Raw genomic sequence first — 12,393 nt, forward strand, 5'->3', positions numbered from 1 at the left:
TAGGTATATTTGCCATCTTATTCTGAAAGCAGGAGTTCTCGTTGAATGGCATCAGTTAAAAAGTTACAAGCTTTATTAGCTTTGTTAAACTTCCTAGGGCACAAGTTCTTTTTATTTGCCTACTTAAAAACTGACTGTATAAGTGATGATGAACATGAAGTTAAATCTGTGTGTTCCTAATCACATCTCCTTGATATATCATCTAGATGTTATAAAGCATTTATTTTTGTTGCATTCTGAACTTCCATTTTTGTATTCTGGTTCTCCTGTATGCTCTTAAATAGATACACATACACATATGCATGTCTGTGTGCTTTTCTACAAATATAGTTTCTTTCATAATGATCCCAGGTAGAGAAGTAGAGCATTTATTGAAGTTAAACTAGTTTTAGCTATTGATAGTCAAATACTGGACTTCCTTATTGTTCCTTGTAAAAATTTCTGTTTTGGCAATCAGGTAGACATCTTCACTATAGAAGAATCTCCATCTGTTTATGGAGACATCCTCAAGAGTGTCTTCAGATTACCAGCAAAAACAACAACCAGTTGGATTAGATTTTTCCCTCTTCCCTCTCCCCTTTCTGATCCTGTTTTAACAACTGCCTTAGATTCTACCTAGTCTGACTGAGTGCCTCTAGCTGGGTTGGCAGTCAAAATTCAGTATGTCTCAGTGGCTACATCTATTGCATGATGTTTCTTCCTCATGAGACCTGCACAAGCTCTAAAGGGAACAGCAAAGAAATATTCTTTAAAATAAAAATCCCTCCATAATACTGTAATAAACTCTAAACTTTGAAGTAATCTTGGAATTCTCCAAAACTTTGAAATACTCACAGTCCAGGAGTTACCTGTCAAAATATTTGGGATCACATGCCCTAGAATCCTTTAGTAGTCAAAGCCTCTTCTGTCCACACCCATTTTTGCCTTTGGTTTTCATCCTTTTATTTATGTGTTCTCTGCGTTACTAGTGTGTTGGCAATATTATGTTCCATGTTGGCCAGCTCCCTTCACTATTATTTTGGGGGATAAAAAAGTAAACTTACCTTATAATTGTTAGTTTCTGTGGATCATATAGTGACATAAAGAGTTCTGCATCCTCCCCAATTCGGCAAACAAAATTCCGCACAAAGACATACAGACTGTGGGTGGGGGATGAAGACATTCGGGAGTACGACGCATAATCTGGTTGATCTTTTGACTGCTCAGAAGGAAGAGAATTATTAGCTAGATCCATGGTAGGACACTAGAAACGATTTCAAGTTTTGCTATATATAGCAGTTAATCTTGAAAATTGCCACTGTGCAGTTAAAGAACCACCAGACAACAGAATTTGAACCAAAAATGCCCTTATTTCCAGCAAATAACCATTCTCCTGTACATTCCCCAGACAGAGATTACTGAATAATGCAAACATGACTACGAAATAAGTTTCTGAGCATCCCTCTTCCCCACCCCATATTTCACCAGTGTTTCAACATCCTTTTCTATCATGAAGCAAGAAATAGAAAGTGACACAGGTATGGGGGGATCCCACCTTCCTCCGCACTGCAACCCAGAGCCTTCACTGTATGTAAGGTCAGTAGCTGAGAGTGGGTTCCTCAAAATGCTGTACCCAAAGTGGGGAGCTACCTAAACATGCAAATAATGAAAAACGTGATGACAGACGGGCCTTAAATCCACTCTTTTGCAGGATTTAGGGGACTTGTCCAGTATTACCAGTAAGAACTTCCTGTCTGGAATTCAAAGCCTATTTTCCTTTCTAAGTAGGTATGTCTGCATCTCTTTTTAGAAAAGGAACAGGGATCACTTCCTTTTATTATAAAAATATTTCCAAAGAACATAATAATTCAGCTGTTTCCCTTCCTTCCTCCCCTTAACTGCAGAAGCCTTCTTTTTAAAAATCTTCTATTTACTTTCACTCAGGAGATAAGAGCCAGGTTAAGTTCACCTCCTGTGTACAAATGCATTCAAAACCTTACCTCTCAAGAAAAGCAGGATGCTTTCAGTGGGAACATCCTGAAATCCTTCATTAAAATTTCCATAAAGCACCATGCCTAAAAGTTTTCAGGATATTTTTGCTACAGTGTGAAAATTTAAATCCCTTTAAGGGGAGAGATTGTAACTTGACTTCTATATCCTAGGCCAGTTCTTCAGTCACCAAGTAATTATAAAAAGGGTGAAACACTATTGCTACTTCTTTCTTCTAAACAGCAGAAGAGCTGTCACTACAGAGGCAATCCTACAGGTGTGCAAGAGATCATTTTTGAACACAGTAGTATGTAGCAGAAGGCCTGCTGTATGCATCCTAGTAGGGTTTGATGGAGTATGCTTCAGGCAAAACTCAGTGCTCAGCTCTCAAGACTGGGGCATTTCTAGGAACATTAGCAAGACAAAGTACAGCTTCCTGAAGAGGGAACTAATAAAAAAGGGGCATATGCTGAGGTCTGGAGAGAGCTGACCAGGATCACTACCTCAGAAACAGGCATCTAAATTCTACCCATATCTCATTTTAACCACCTACAAAGGATCACTTACTAGGTTTCAGGCCTAAAGCTCCTTTTATCCATTGTTTTGCTCTTTCTTTAAAAAGAAGCCAACACATTCTACTGCAGAGTACCAGGTTTAAACTTTCCATACTTATAGTATCAGCTAATTACATTTTGTTATCTGGGAAGCGAAAGTTACCCAGTTACACTTATTCTGATAAGAAAACTCCAACGGTGTTTTCCAGAGACTTCTGATGGGCATTACTGAAATGTCATGATGGCACAACCTTTTCTGTCAAATGTTTTATTTCCTTTAGCACTGTTTACTTTCTCATGAATGAACAAAAGAACCCAAGTCATTATGTCCCCGAACAAATTTAATAGTGAAAAGGTCAAGAAAGTGTAATCACCTGCTTTGCAAGTTAAAATATGAAACTTCTGCACTCATCAGCTTTGCTTAGGCACAATAACTGTTGGTGTCCACAGGGTTATTCCAAGTTCACCAGTTTCCTACTTCAGTGAACTTAAATTCTTCAATTCTGTCAGACTAACAAGCAGCAACATATAGTAAACAACCAATGTTGTCAAAGGGTCCTTTAAAAAGGAGCTTTGTTAGTCATGGCTTGCAGCCTGAACTCAAAGTATGTAACCACTATGTGGATCAGCCTATGAAACAGTCTACTGCTTAAGATCTACTTCCATTTAGATAGCCAAGAATGGATTTAGAGCCAGCTTTAGAGACAGACAGGCGTTTAGCCTAGCCCACAGACTGAATCCAGTGCCAGTCATGCACATCCTCCACTCTTCCTCCTTGAATTAGCGCACATAAAAATGCAGCTGTAACTCAGTCTGAGGCACAAATTCTTGAAGGCAAATTGTTCAAATACATTTTCACAAAAACATTAGTTATACAAGTTAGGAGTTACAAATATGGAGATTTTCATCTGTTAACACATGAATGTGAAACTAATTAAAGTCAGAGGCAAAAGTTTCTACCAACTTTTATGGTAGAAGGTTCCATCCTTCAAGCCTTCTACTTTTTTTTGTTTGTTTCGGTTTCAGCAAAGCGTTAAGTTTGGCCTATCACTCCTACCATTTCCTCCTTAATGCGCTCAGTGATTTTATTAGTTGCTTCTTCATGTGCATGAAATAGGCTGATGACACTGGTTTTATCTGGATCCAAGATATTCCCATCTTCATCTCTAACTATTAGGTCTAGTTCAAGTATCCTGTGAAAATAAAAAGATCAATATGGCAGGGTTATTTTCTTCTATAAAAATCAAGTTGCAGTGTATTCACAGATGTAATGCACATGGAGTACTTCAGGTTTTAAAGCAATAAAATCAGTTTAAATACATGCAATGCTATTTCATTAAAGAAATTTTAATCAAAAATACCATTTTTTCAAGCTCTTGTCCAATATTTTTCCTTTTTGGAATTTATAACTTTGTCACTGAAGCATTCAAGCACCTAGCGCATAATACATTCTCCATGTTCAAGTTCATATTTCACTTCAATGAGTCATCATCTCTTTTGCTTTTTAATGTATAAGCCTTTAAGATGCAGAAGTTGTTCTATGTTCCTTTTGCTTTTTTTGTTGCTGTCTTACTCTGTTGGTGCTGTTACTTGGCTCTAACAACTATCCTTTGTTCTCTTCTTCTCATACAAGTCATACCTTTTTCTTTTCTTTCAGCTCTTACTTTTTGCTCCATGTTCAAAACTCTTGAGTCTCATCACCCGAGGGCCTATGTATTCTTGCCCACAGGGCTGTGGTTTCACCTCAGCCAAAGGATCTCCTTTCTTGCCTATCCAGGATCTCATTCCTCCATCCTCCTCAGACTTGCCTATTCCATGTTGGTCTGTACCTTTTACAGTTTCTAAATGTTCGGTCTGCCCTTACAACGCTGCTACTGTTTGAATCAGTCTGCATCACACTGCAACCCTCTTCAACACAGCATGCCATTAGGTAATTAACCACCTTCCCTAACAGTGTTCAGCCTCAACTACCTCTCACAATGACCAACTTAACCTCTATTCTCAACCCCCTTTATTCCTCCTCAACAAGTCTAGAGGGTCCTGTCATACATTACAAACAACCCTTAACCCCTATCCCTGCACTCTCAGCGTCTTATAAGCACTACCTAGCTTGCACTCTTCCTGTATACAATTCCAAGCCATTTAAAAAATCCCCTCCATCCCTGCTCCTCTGAAGGAAGGAGTTCATTGTTCTCAAATTGGAGAGAAGAAAAGAGTGAAAAGGGGAATCTAAGGGCAAAGAAACTACAGTTTTCTCTCAAACAGTTCCTCTAGCTGCTCTCTCAAACAGAGCTAAGAGCATCTTTGGCTGGAGCATTTCTAATTAAACATCTGTCTTGGAATTACCATTGAGCTCCACATAGTATATCAGGGTACGTGTATTCCCAGAGTGTACTCTAAGAATAAAGCTCAGAAACCTGCAGGTCCAAATCACAGTACACAAGTAGAGCTTCCTAACATCTCATGGTCATTGCTTATGTCTAGCCACAGGCAGCCTGAGACTTTCAGCCATATAGAGGCCTTCAAGCCACAACAACCACAGTCATTTGCAGCAGCTCAAGACAATTTACAGACAGATTGCCTCATAATACCAGTATCATGAAAATTGGTTTACCAAGCTTGCTCTCAGTGCTCTATCTGATAGAGGGGAGAATCATTCATAACCCCACATAACCCCATTTTTGCTAAAGTAAAAAAAAATAATAATAAAAAAATAAAAGAAACTGCCCTGTGCTGCAATGACATTTCATCAGCAAAAGACAGACAAGGCATTCGTCAAGCAACTATCCTATCTACAGTAGTTTCACTTCCAGTACCAGAACCAGAGTTCTGCCTGGAAATTCCCTAGTAAATATGGGGATTTTGCCTTTAAGATAGGCTTCGTATACTTCAGACTTCTGCTATTCATCCACCACTAAGGTCTGTCAGCACCACTGTTCATGCAGTAGCATGATACTACTAGGAGGTAGGCTATGTTTTTGAAGGATGGGTGAGAGGCTCTGATCCCGAGAACACTGACTTTGTTTATACATAAAGGACAGTCACCTGACCTAGAATATTTGACAAGTTTATATTCTGTAATTAACAAGCAAAATATATTGAAAAAGCTATTTGGGATAAGAAACCTCAACATGGGAATCTTTGTGATCACAGGAACAACAAAGAGAATTTTGAAGAGAAGGGTTTAATGCATCCATATCCCGCATTTGTGGGCTACAAAACTGCAAGCAGGAAAAAATTATCATATCTGTTCTTGCTGGGTGCTTTAAAATCATGTTTTTCAGAAGCAATGTAGCCCACTTACTTGTTACCATAGTCAATTTTGGAAGTGACTTTCTGTTTGAGTTCTTTGAGCTCATCTTTTGGCAGAGTCCCAGACAGAAGTTGTGACCTCCATTCCATTAAGTCACACATCATAGACTGTACTTGCTGGAATCGCTCTTTCTTATTTGCCTAAGATAAATAATAGGTTCAAGATAAGAGGTTTCAAGCTGTGTAGAAAGTTGAAGTGAAACATTGGCCTTGACAATTAAAAGATGTCATATTTACTGCTACTCGTTCAGCTCCCAGGGTCAAGAATCAAGCAGAGTTCCCCACCAGTCCAAGTCCTCTTTTGTTCCTTTACTTCTACTCATTCCTCCAAGAATCCTCCCATGCAATTTAATATTACTGAGCCTGGCTCCCTTCCTCCTCTCGTTACACAGAATTTTAAGGAAAAAATCCCCCAACTTACAGGAAAGAAGTTGCATAAAATTCAACCAATTCATGCATGGGTAGGGAATGACAATTTTTTGTTTATATAATTGTGCTTTCATTAACTGAAGTCTCATGAAGAAAAATTATTATGTAAGCAATCTACCTTTGCATAAGGTACCGATGAGAACATGCTGGAAATAAGAACACTTGACTGCGCTGTGTTAATACATTTAAGAGGCTACTGGGAAAAGTGGGTGAACACATAGAAAGGACTAGAGCAATTCCAAAGTCATCCACTGAAATATAAAATGTCTTATCTGTTGACTTCAACAAGAGGAAGACTGAGAAGTGACCAGTTTCAGAATATAAATACATCAATGAGGAATACTACAGTATGCAAGGCTTCCCAGCAGGGAAAAAGCAAAATTGAATGGCTGGGCATCTGCTGCAAGATACAGTCAAATGGCAGTGCAATTCGTTGGAACAGGTTATCTGCTGGAATAGAGTATTAAGGGTACTGGAGAATTCAGCATCTTAGCGATGTTTTCTGGTCAATACCTGATGCCTTTCTGATGGTTAGGCTTAAGTTAAACAAATCACTAGAATACAGATTAATACTAGCTTACAACATGAACAAAACTCTGTAATATGCAGACACACAGATTAGCCTTCTTTCCCTAAATTTTGAGTTCTCTCTAAGTGTCTTCTAGTCCTGCTTTCTTCCCCCTTCCATTTGCTGACAATATTCTAGGTCCTGCTGGCCACCCAGGTCCATCTGTACTTATGGGGACTACAGAGAACTCAAAATCCAGTGGTAAGCAGCACAGGTAGAGTATTTTAAGAAATGTTTTGTCTCTGTATAAAGTATAATTGAGGCCTGCAAAAGTATTTTGTGTCCCTATAAAAAGGGGGTCATTTTAAATATTCATGAATCACTTCCCACAGTTCTATTTTTGTTTCTTTCTCCTAAGCCATGCAATACCTTTTTGTAACAGGACACTAGCAGGTGGCCATTACAATCACATGCAAAAAAGCACCATCATTGCATATAACTTATTTCCGAGGAAGGCAGATGCTCAGTATGGAGACCATTTTGACTAACTCCTCTGAATTCAGTGCACGTCTTATATTGGTTTTGCTTAACAAAGAGCTGGTAGGAAAAAACTGATTTCTATCAGATGGAAAAACAGATCTTTATTTCTTTTTAAGGAATATAAAATGAAGATATTGCAAGTGAAAAAGAGACTGATTTCTGGAAATTGTCAGTTGTCACTAAGACCTACACACTACCAGTAATCCTTGAACAACTTTTGCTCTAGAGTCGCAAACACATTGAAACTTGTTTATATTTCCATCTTGAAAATTATCAACTCTACAGATAACAATCATGAAAAATTTATCAGGCACAGGATACTAAACATTGAATCTAGAGGCATGAAGTTACATTACTTCTCAGCAATAACCAAAATCCTTTTAACTTAAAGTCACAGAAGAAAATTGCATCGATCTAAGTGGTGATGAAGGAATAATTTCTTAAATCCTACCAATTCCTGCCTTGCATCTAGGGAAAGACGCTAATTTGAACAAGGCCTCAAAACACATAAATAGCACTAATGAACAGGCCACATGTGGCATACAAAAGCTTCATACCACATAGAGCTGCTTCCAGATGCTGCCCCATTCCCAGAGTGTAGTGGTAACTTCTTGTACTAAAGGAATTTCAGCAGGTATTATATTTTCTGTATGTCTAGGAAAGAGAAGAAAATTTAACACAATATAAAAGTATATTTCAATTTCATGGCTTTATATTGTAGTTACTGTGTTTAAGGGATATAAATGCCTTAAAATTCATTCTTTAGCAGACAAGATCCTTAACTTATTAAAACAGTTAAATTCAATACCTTTTCTTTTCAACAGTAACTTCCTTGATGTGGATAAAAGATTTAGGAAATATTCCCTGTTGGGAAGAAAAAAAAGAAACAGAAGAGAATCCACTCACTTATAAATTTCCAAGAACGGTTAGGTTACATGAATGAGAGCTTTCCAAAACCTACTTTTAATCAGTTAATTTTCCTAAAACCGTTACCCTGAACATAACCTGTAATCCTCAAATTAACTGCTCCAGGTTTGGTTTTCTAGTGATGATCTGTCCAGATAGATGTCTTTCTGTTTGACAGGAAAATAGTAGCAATTTTTTTTTTTTAATATCCTCTTCTGGAAGTACAGAGTGCATTGGATTATATTTCCTTCTAAGGGAACCCTCTCCCCCTCCAACTTCTCTCCCCCCAAGAACAGTACATACAATGTAAACACAGTAAAGAAACATTTTCTCTGTACATTAGCTTCTCTTTATCCTACAGGAGGACACAGATACTGAGTACTGTACCCTGTATATTTTTCATTCTAGGACAAAAATGCAGCCTAATTTAGATATTAAATTGATTATCAAGCCAAAGGAGAGAAACTGATATAGGATAAATTTGACAAGTGAAAGCAACATTGATAGGATGCACACCACAGATTAGCATTCCCACTGACATGAAGGATGATACACTCAGACCCAAAGTTGAGTTTGAAGCATAGGAGTTGAGAACACTGTGCATAAGACTCAAAATTGCTTTAAGAAGAAAAGAAAAATCCTTTCATTTGCAAAGCATAAAGAAGGGAGACACTTAGCATAATCATAAATTCTTCAGCACCCTTAGGCAGGTGTGGCACCACCACACTTGAGAGTATGAGCACTTTTTGTGCTACTCAAAGCTAAGCAGTAAGATGCCCAGCAAGGTGTAGCAAAGGCAGCATCAGATTACATCCCCTTTTCAGAATTTATTTCTAATTGACCTGTGCAGATAAAAGGTGACCAGACAAAATTATTTGTTGTGATGGGTCCCAGCACTACAACAACTGAAGCATTTTAATTTATCCTAAAGGAAAGTTTGACTGTCCATCCATCCATAACCACCCTCATGTTAGCTAGAAAAGCTAGGCTTGGTAACAGAGCTAAGATTTGCTTAGATTCATCTCTTAAACAACTGGCATCCACATCTGGAACTTTACAATGCCTTTTTTTCAGTTAGATTACAGTTTATAGCCATTTTCTTTGAAACATCCTTTCTTTTAGGACTGGGCCTGGAGGAAACACAGTGATAGTAACTACACAGTAACTACCTTGCATAGCTTCCTGTGAAATGCTATACTAGATCAAGAAGCTATGGTAAGCTGCCTTATCACTATACCTGCTTCCACCTCATCTGTGGCAATCTAGAAATGGAAGCAAGCAAATAAGGTGCTATTCAGTATTATTAGAGCTCATAAAACAGAAGAAACAGACAGAAAGAAGTCTGGATAAAAAGATTATGCATAGTTATCACCACAAACAATTACTTATCTCTGTCTTTTAGGATGTGCTATCATTGAGCAGTTAAATGATAAATCAACCATCTAATACATCATTAAAGGAAGATAAAATATTTTACTATCATCTACAGTCACGTAACACAAATTAGTTGCTCTAAGATCATGCAAGTTATCGCTAATACCTACAAGCTGTTGAATACAAAATAAGAAAGTAGGAAGAATACACGGCTTAAGACTGTTCTCATTTCTTCTGATGATATATTCCCTGCAAAGAACTGTCCTCCTGCTCCCCAGATACTCCTTTTTAAGTGGCTGTGAAGGTTTTACATCCTTTTCCCAGGCTACAGAGAAGCAACTTCCTCCAAATGTTTTCACTGTAATATAGCCATGAGTCTCTAGCTTCAAATACCCACAGCATTGCTGCTTCAAAAGAGTCTGACACTAATAAAAAGTTTCAAAATGTGTTTTTCTTCCAGAAAGTTGCATATACAACTACTAAGAAATTCTATCATTACATAATTCTGGCGTCATCCTACCCAGGTTAAAAACTATCATTTGTGGTTTTCCATCTTTAGGTATAAGAATATTGACTTTTTGATTACTGTATTTGTAGCTTAAAGATGTATTTACAGGCTTGTGCCTCATGTATTTCTATTGAATATAGCCCTAGAAACCTTTAGAAAAAAATGCAGAAGCATATACATTTTGCAGTAAATTAACCTCAGTAAGTTATTTCAGGTGCCATCTTCATCAGCCTGTTAACCTGAAGGCACAGTAAATTTTTTTTTCTTTGATTTGCTTCTCCCAATCCTGACTTCTAGTATTAAACTAACATAATTCAGAACAAATGCTGATTATACTATTCAACTTGAAAGAAAAGAGGATGGATTTGGCTCACTATAGTGATCAGTATAGTCAACCATCTGATAAGACATACTGGGAAGAAAAAAAGGCCTCACTTCATGTGCTGATTCCTTAAACAGAGTCTCACAGAAATGAATACCATCATCTTACCTCTGATCCTTTATGCCTTACTAGATAACCCTTGTACCAATCTAAAAGTAAGGAAGAAAGAGCACAATCAGTATAACAGAACATGTACATAAACCAGCTTATAATAAAGTCATGTTTTGTGTTTTATACAAGAATCATCTGTCGTAGGATGCTTAAAAATTCAGTAGTTACTTAAATATGCAAGTGAAAGCAAAGCGAGTGGCAGGAAACATACTTAGCATGGCTTATACATTGACAAGGGCGATCATATGATCTGCTTTCAAGTGTTGCAAAGAACAGATAACTTGACACAACATTTATCCCCTCCTGCCAAAAAAAAGAGGTAGGATAAAATAAGAATTTTTATATTACATACACACACACACACACACACACACACATATATATATATAAACCAAGATCACTCAAGGTGATAGAAAGCCCATGAAGCTCTTCTGATTTTGTTCTAGGTGTGTTCCAGCTGTAGTATTAAATCAATGCAATACATGGCTCTTATGTATCCAGCTTCCCTGACCTAAGAAAGTCTTCCTTCTGTTATGAGGAACTATAGCTTCTGGAGCCAACTCAAATAAGCAGCGTCGAAGTTCAAAGTTCAAGTTAGACTCTTCAGAAATGAAGGGCTGCTATGGGGCTTTTGCTCCATTCATCAATTAGGAACCACTTTTGGGGAAAAAAAATCCAGAATCCCAAAACAAAGTTAAATATTGCAGTAGCAGTAATTAAGAACCCTAAAATCAGGCTTTGTACCACCTATAGCTCTGCTAAACCACAAGCCCCTCTAAAGAACATGAAGAGTTCAGCCTTACTCAAGCAAAGCAGCAGTGTCCACTGTTCATACATTCCATCATTGTGAAACTGATGGAATCATGCCTGCAGAGCAGCAGTATTCAATTCCATATTGACTTCTATTGTAGCCCCAAAGAAGGGGTTTTATGACTAAAAGCTCACACTTTGACTATATTTTCCATAAACAGATGCTACTTCTTCCCTACCATTTTTTCTCTCACATCTCTAACACAAAAGGTATTTCAGCCAGGCAACCAAAGCATTGAAATCAAACAATGCTGTGGGAAAGGCATTAAAAATCTCAGTGATATCACTGACTTTAAGCAAAGTCTCAAGAAAAAGACTGTCAAATTTCTCAGCACCCAGAATTTTTGCCACTATCTTCTCAACAAATAAAGTTCCAACTCACTTCTAAAACTGAATTATTTGCACATAATGTCCAATTCACAAACTATGGAAAACCTATTCTTTCATCTCATTTCCTGCGACTACACACGTGTTCTATGTGCATATTTTGTACATGCAAAATGAGCAAGAATGGCCTATAAAATGTCCACACGAAATAATTATTCTCATTTAGTCATCAGCTGCAACTGATAGCATATTTTTTTAGATACTGATACAAGAGGAACTTCCTCATTTGCATAACATGAAAGATTCCACTTCTTCACCAACAAATACATTTCATAAAGCAAGCTGTGACATAGCACGTTAAGGGCAGAGGATTTAGAACAGAGATCTAGGGGGGAAAAAAAAAAAAAAAAAAAAAGACCCATAATATTACCACTCAACTTGTCAGGCTGGGCTGACGACTTGACTAGAGACATAGCACATGAGCCAGAAACCAGAAATACCTCTTGTTGCTGCAGATGTTAAACAGAGACAATATAGGAATAAAAGATGAGGAGCTTTCTGTTTTGCCAGTGTATTTTTTGCCCTTAGTTAAATGTTTAGAAGGCTTACGGAAGCTTAAAGAATTATCCAAACTTCTCATGTTTTAAGAGGAGACACATTTCCT

The 12,393-nt window shown here is 37.6% G+C and overlaps 1 protein-coding gene across 1 annotated transcript in view; it reads right to left on the reverse strand.

The window, feature by feature from the left end:
* DOCK2 (dedicator of cytokinesis 2) overlaps positions 1 to 12,393 on the reverse strand; it is a 226,577-nt gene that overhangs the window by 202,616 nt on the left and 11,568 nt on the right. The window contains exons 3-8 of the mRNA XM_026098443.2: positions 10,590 to 10,630; positions 8,120 to 8,175; positions 7,869 to 7,965; positions 5,827 to 5,975; positions 3,580 to 3,715; positions 1,044 to 1,198 (exon numbers count right to left, since the gene is read on the reverse strand). Of these exons, the coding sequence (XP_025954228.1) occupies positions 1,044 to 1,198; positions 3,580 to 3,715; positions 5,827 to 5,975; positions 7,869 to 7,965; positions 8,120 to 8,175; positions 10,590 to 10,630 (634 nt within the window). The remainder of the gene's footprint in view (positions 1 to 1,043; positions 1,199 to 3,579; positions 3,716 to 5,826; positions 5,976 to 7,868; positions 7,966 to 8,119; positions 8,176 to 10,589; positions 10,631 to 12,393) is intronic.

The sequence above is a fragment of the Dromaius novaehollandiae genome, chromosome 15 (assembly GCF_036370855.1).
Source record: "Dromaius novaehollandiae isolate bDroNov1 chromosome 15, bDroNov1.hap1, whole genome shotgun sequence".
Classification (NCBI taxonomy): Eukaryota; Metazoa; Chordata; class Aves; order Casuariiformes; family Dromaiidae; genus Dromaius; species Dromaius novaehollandiae.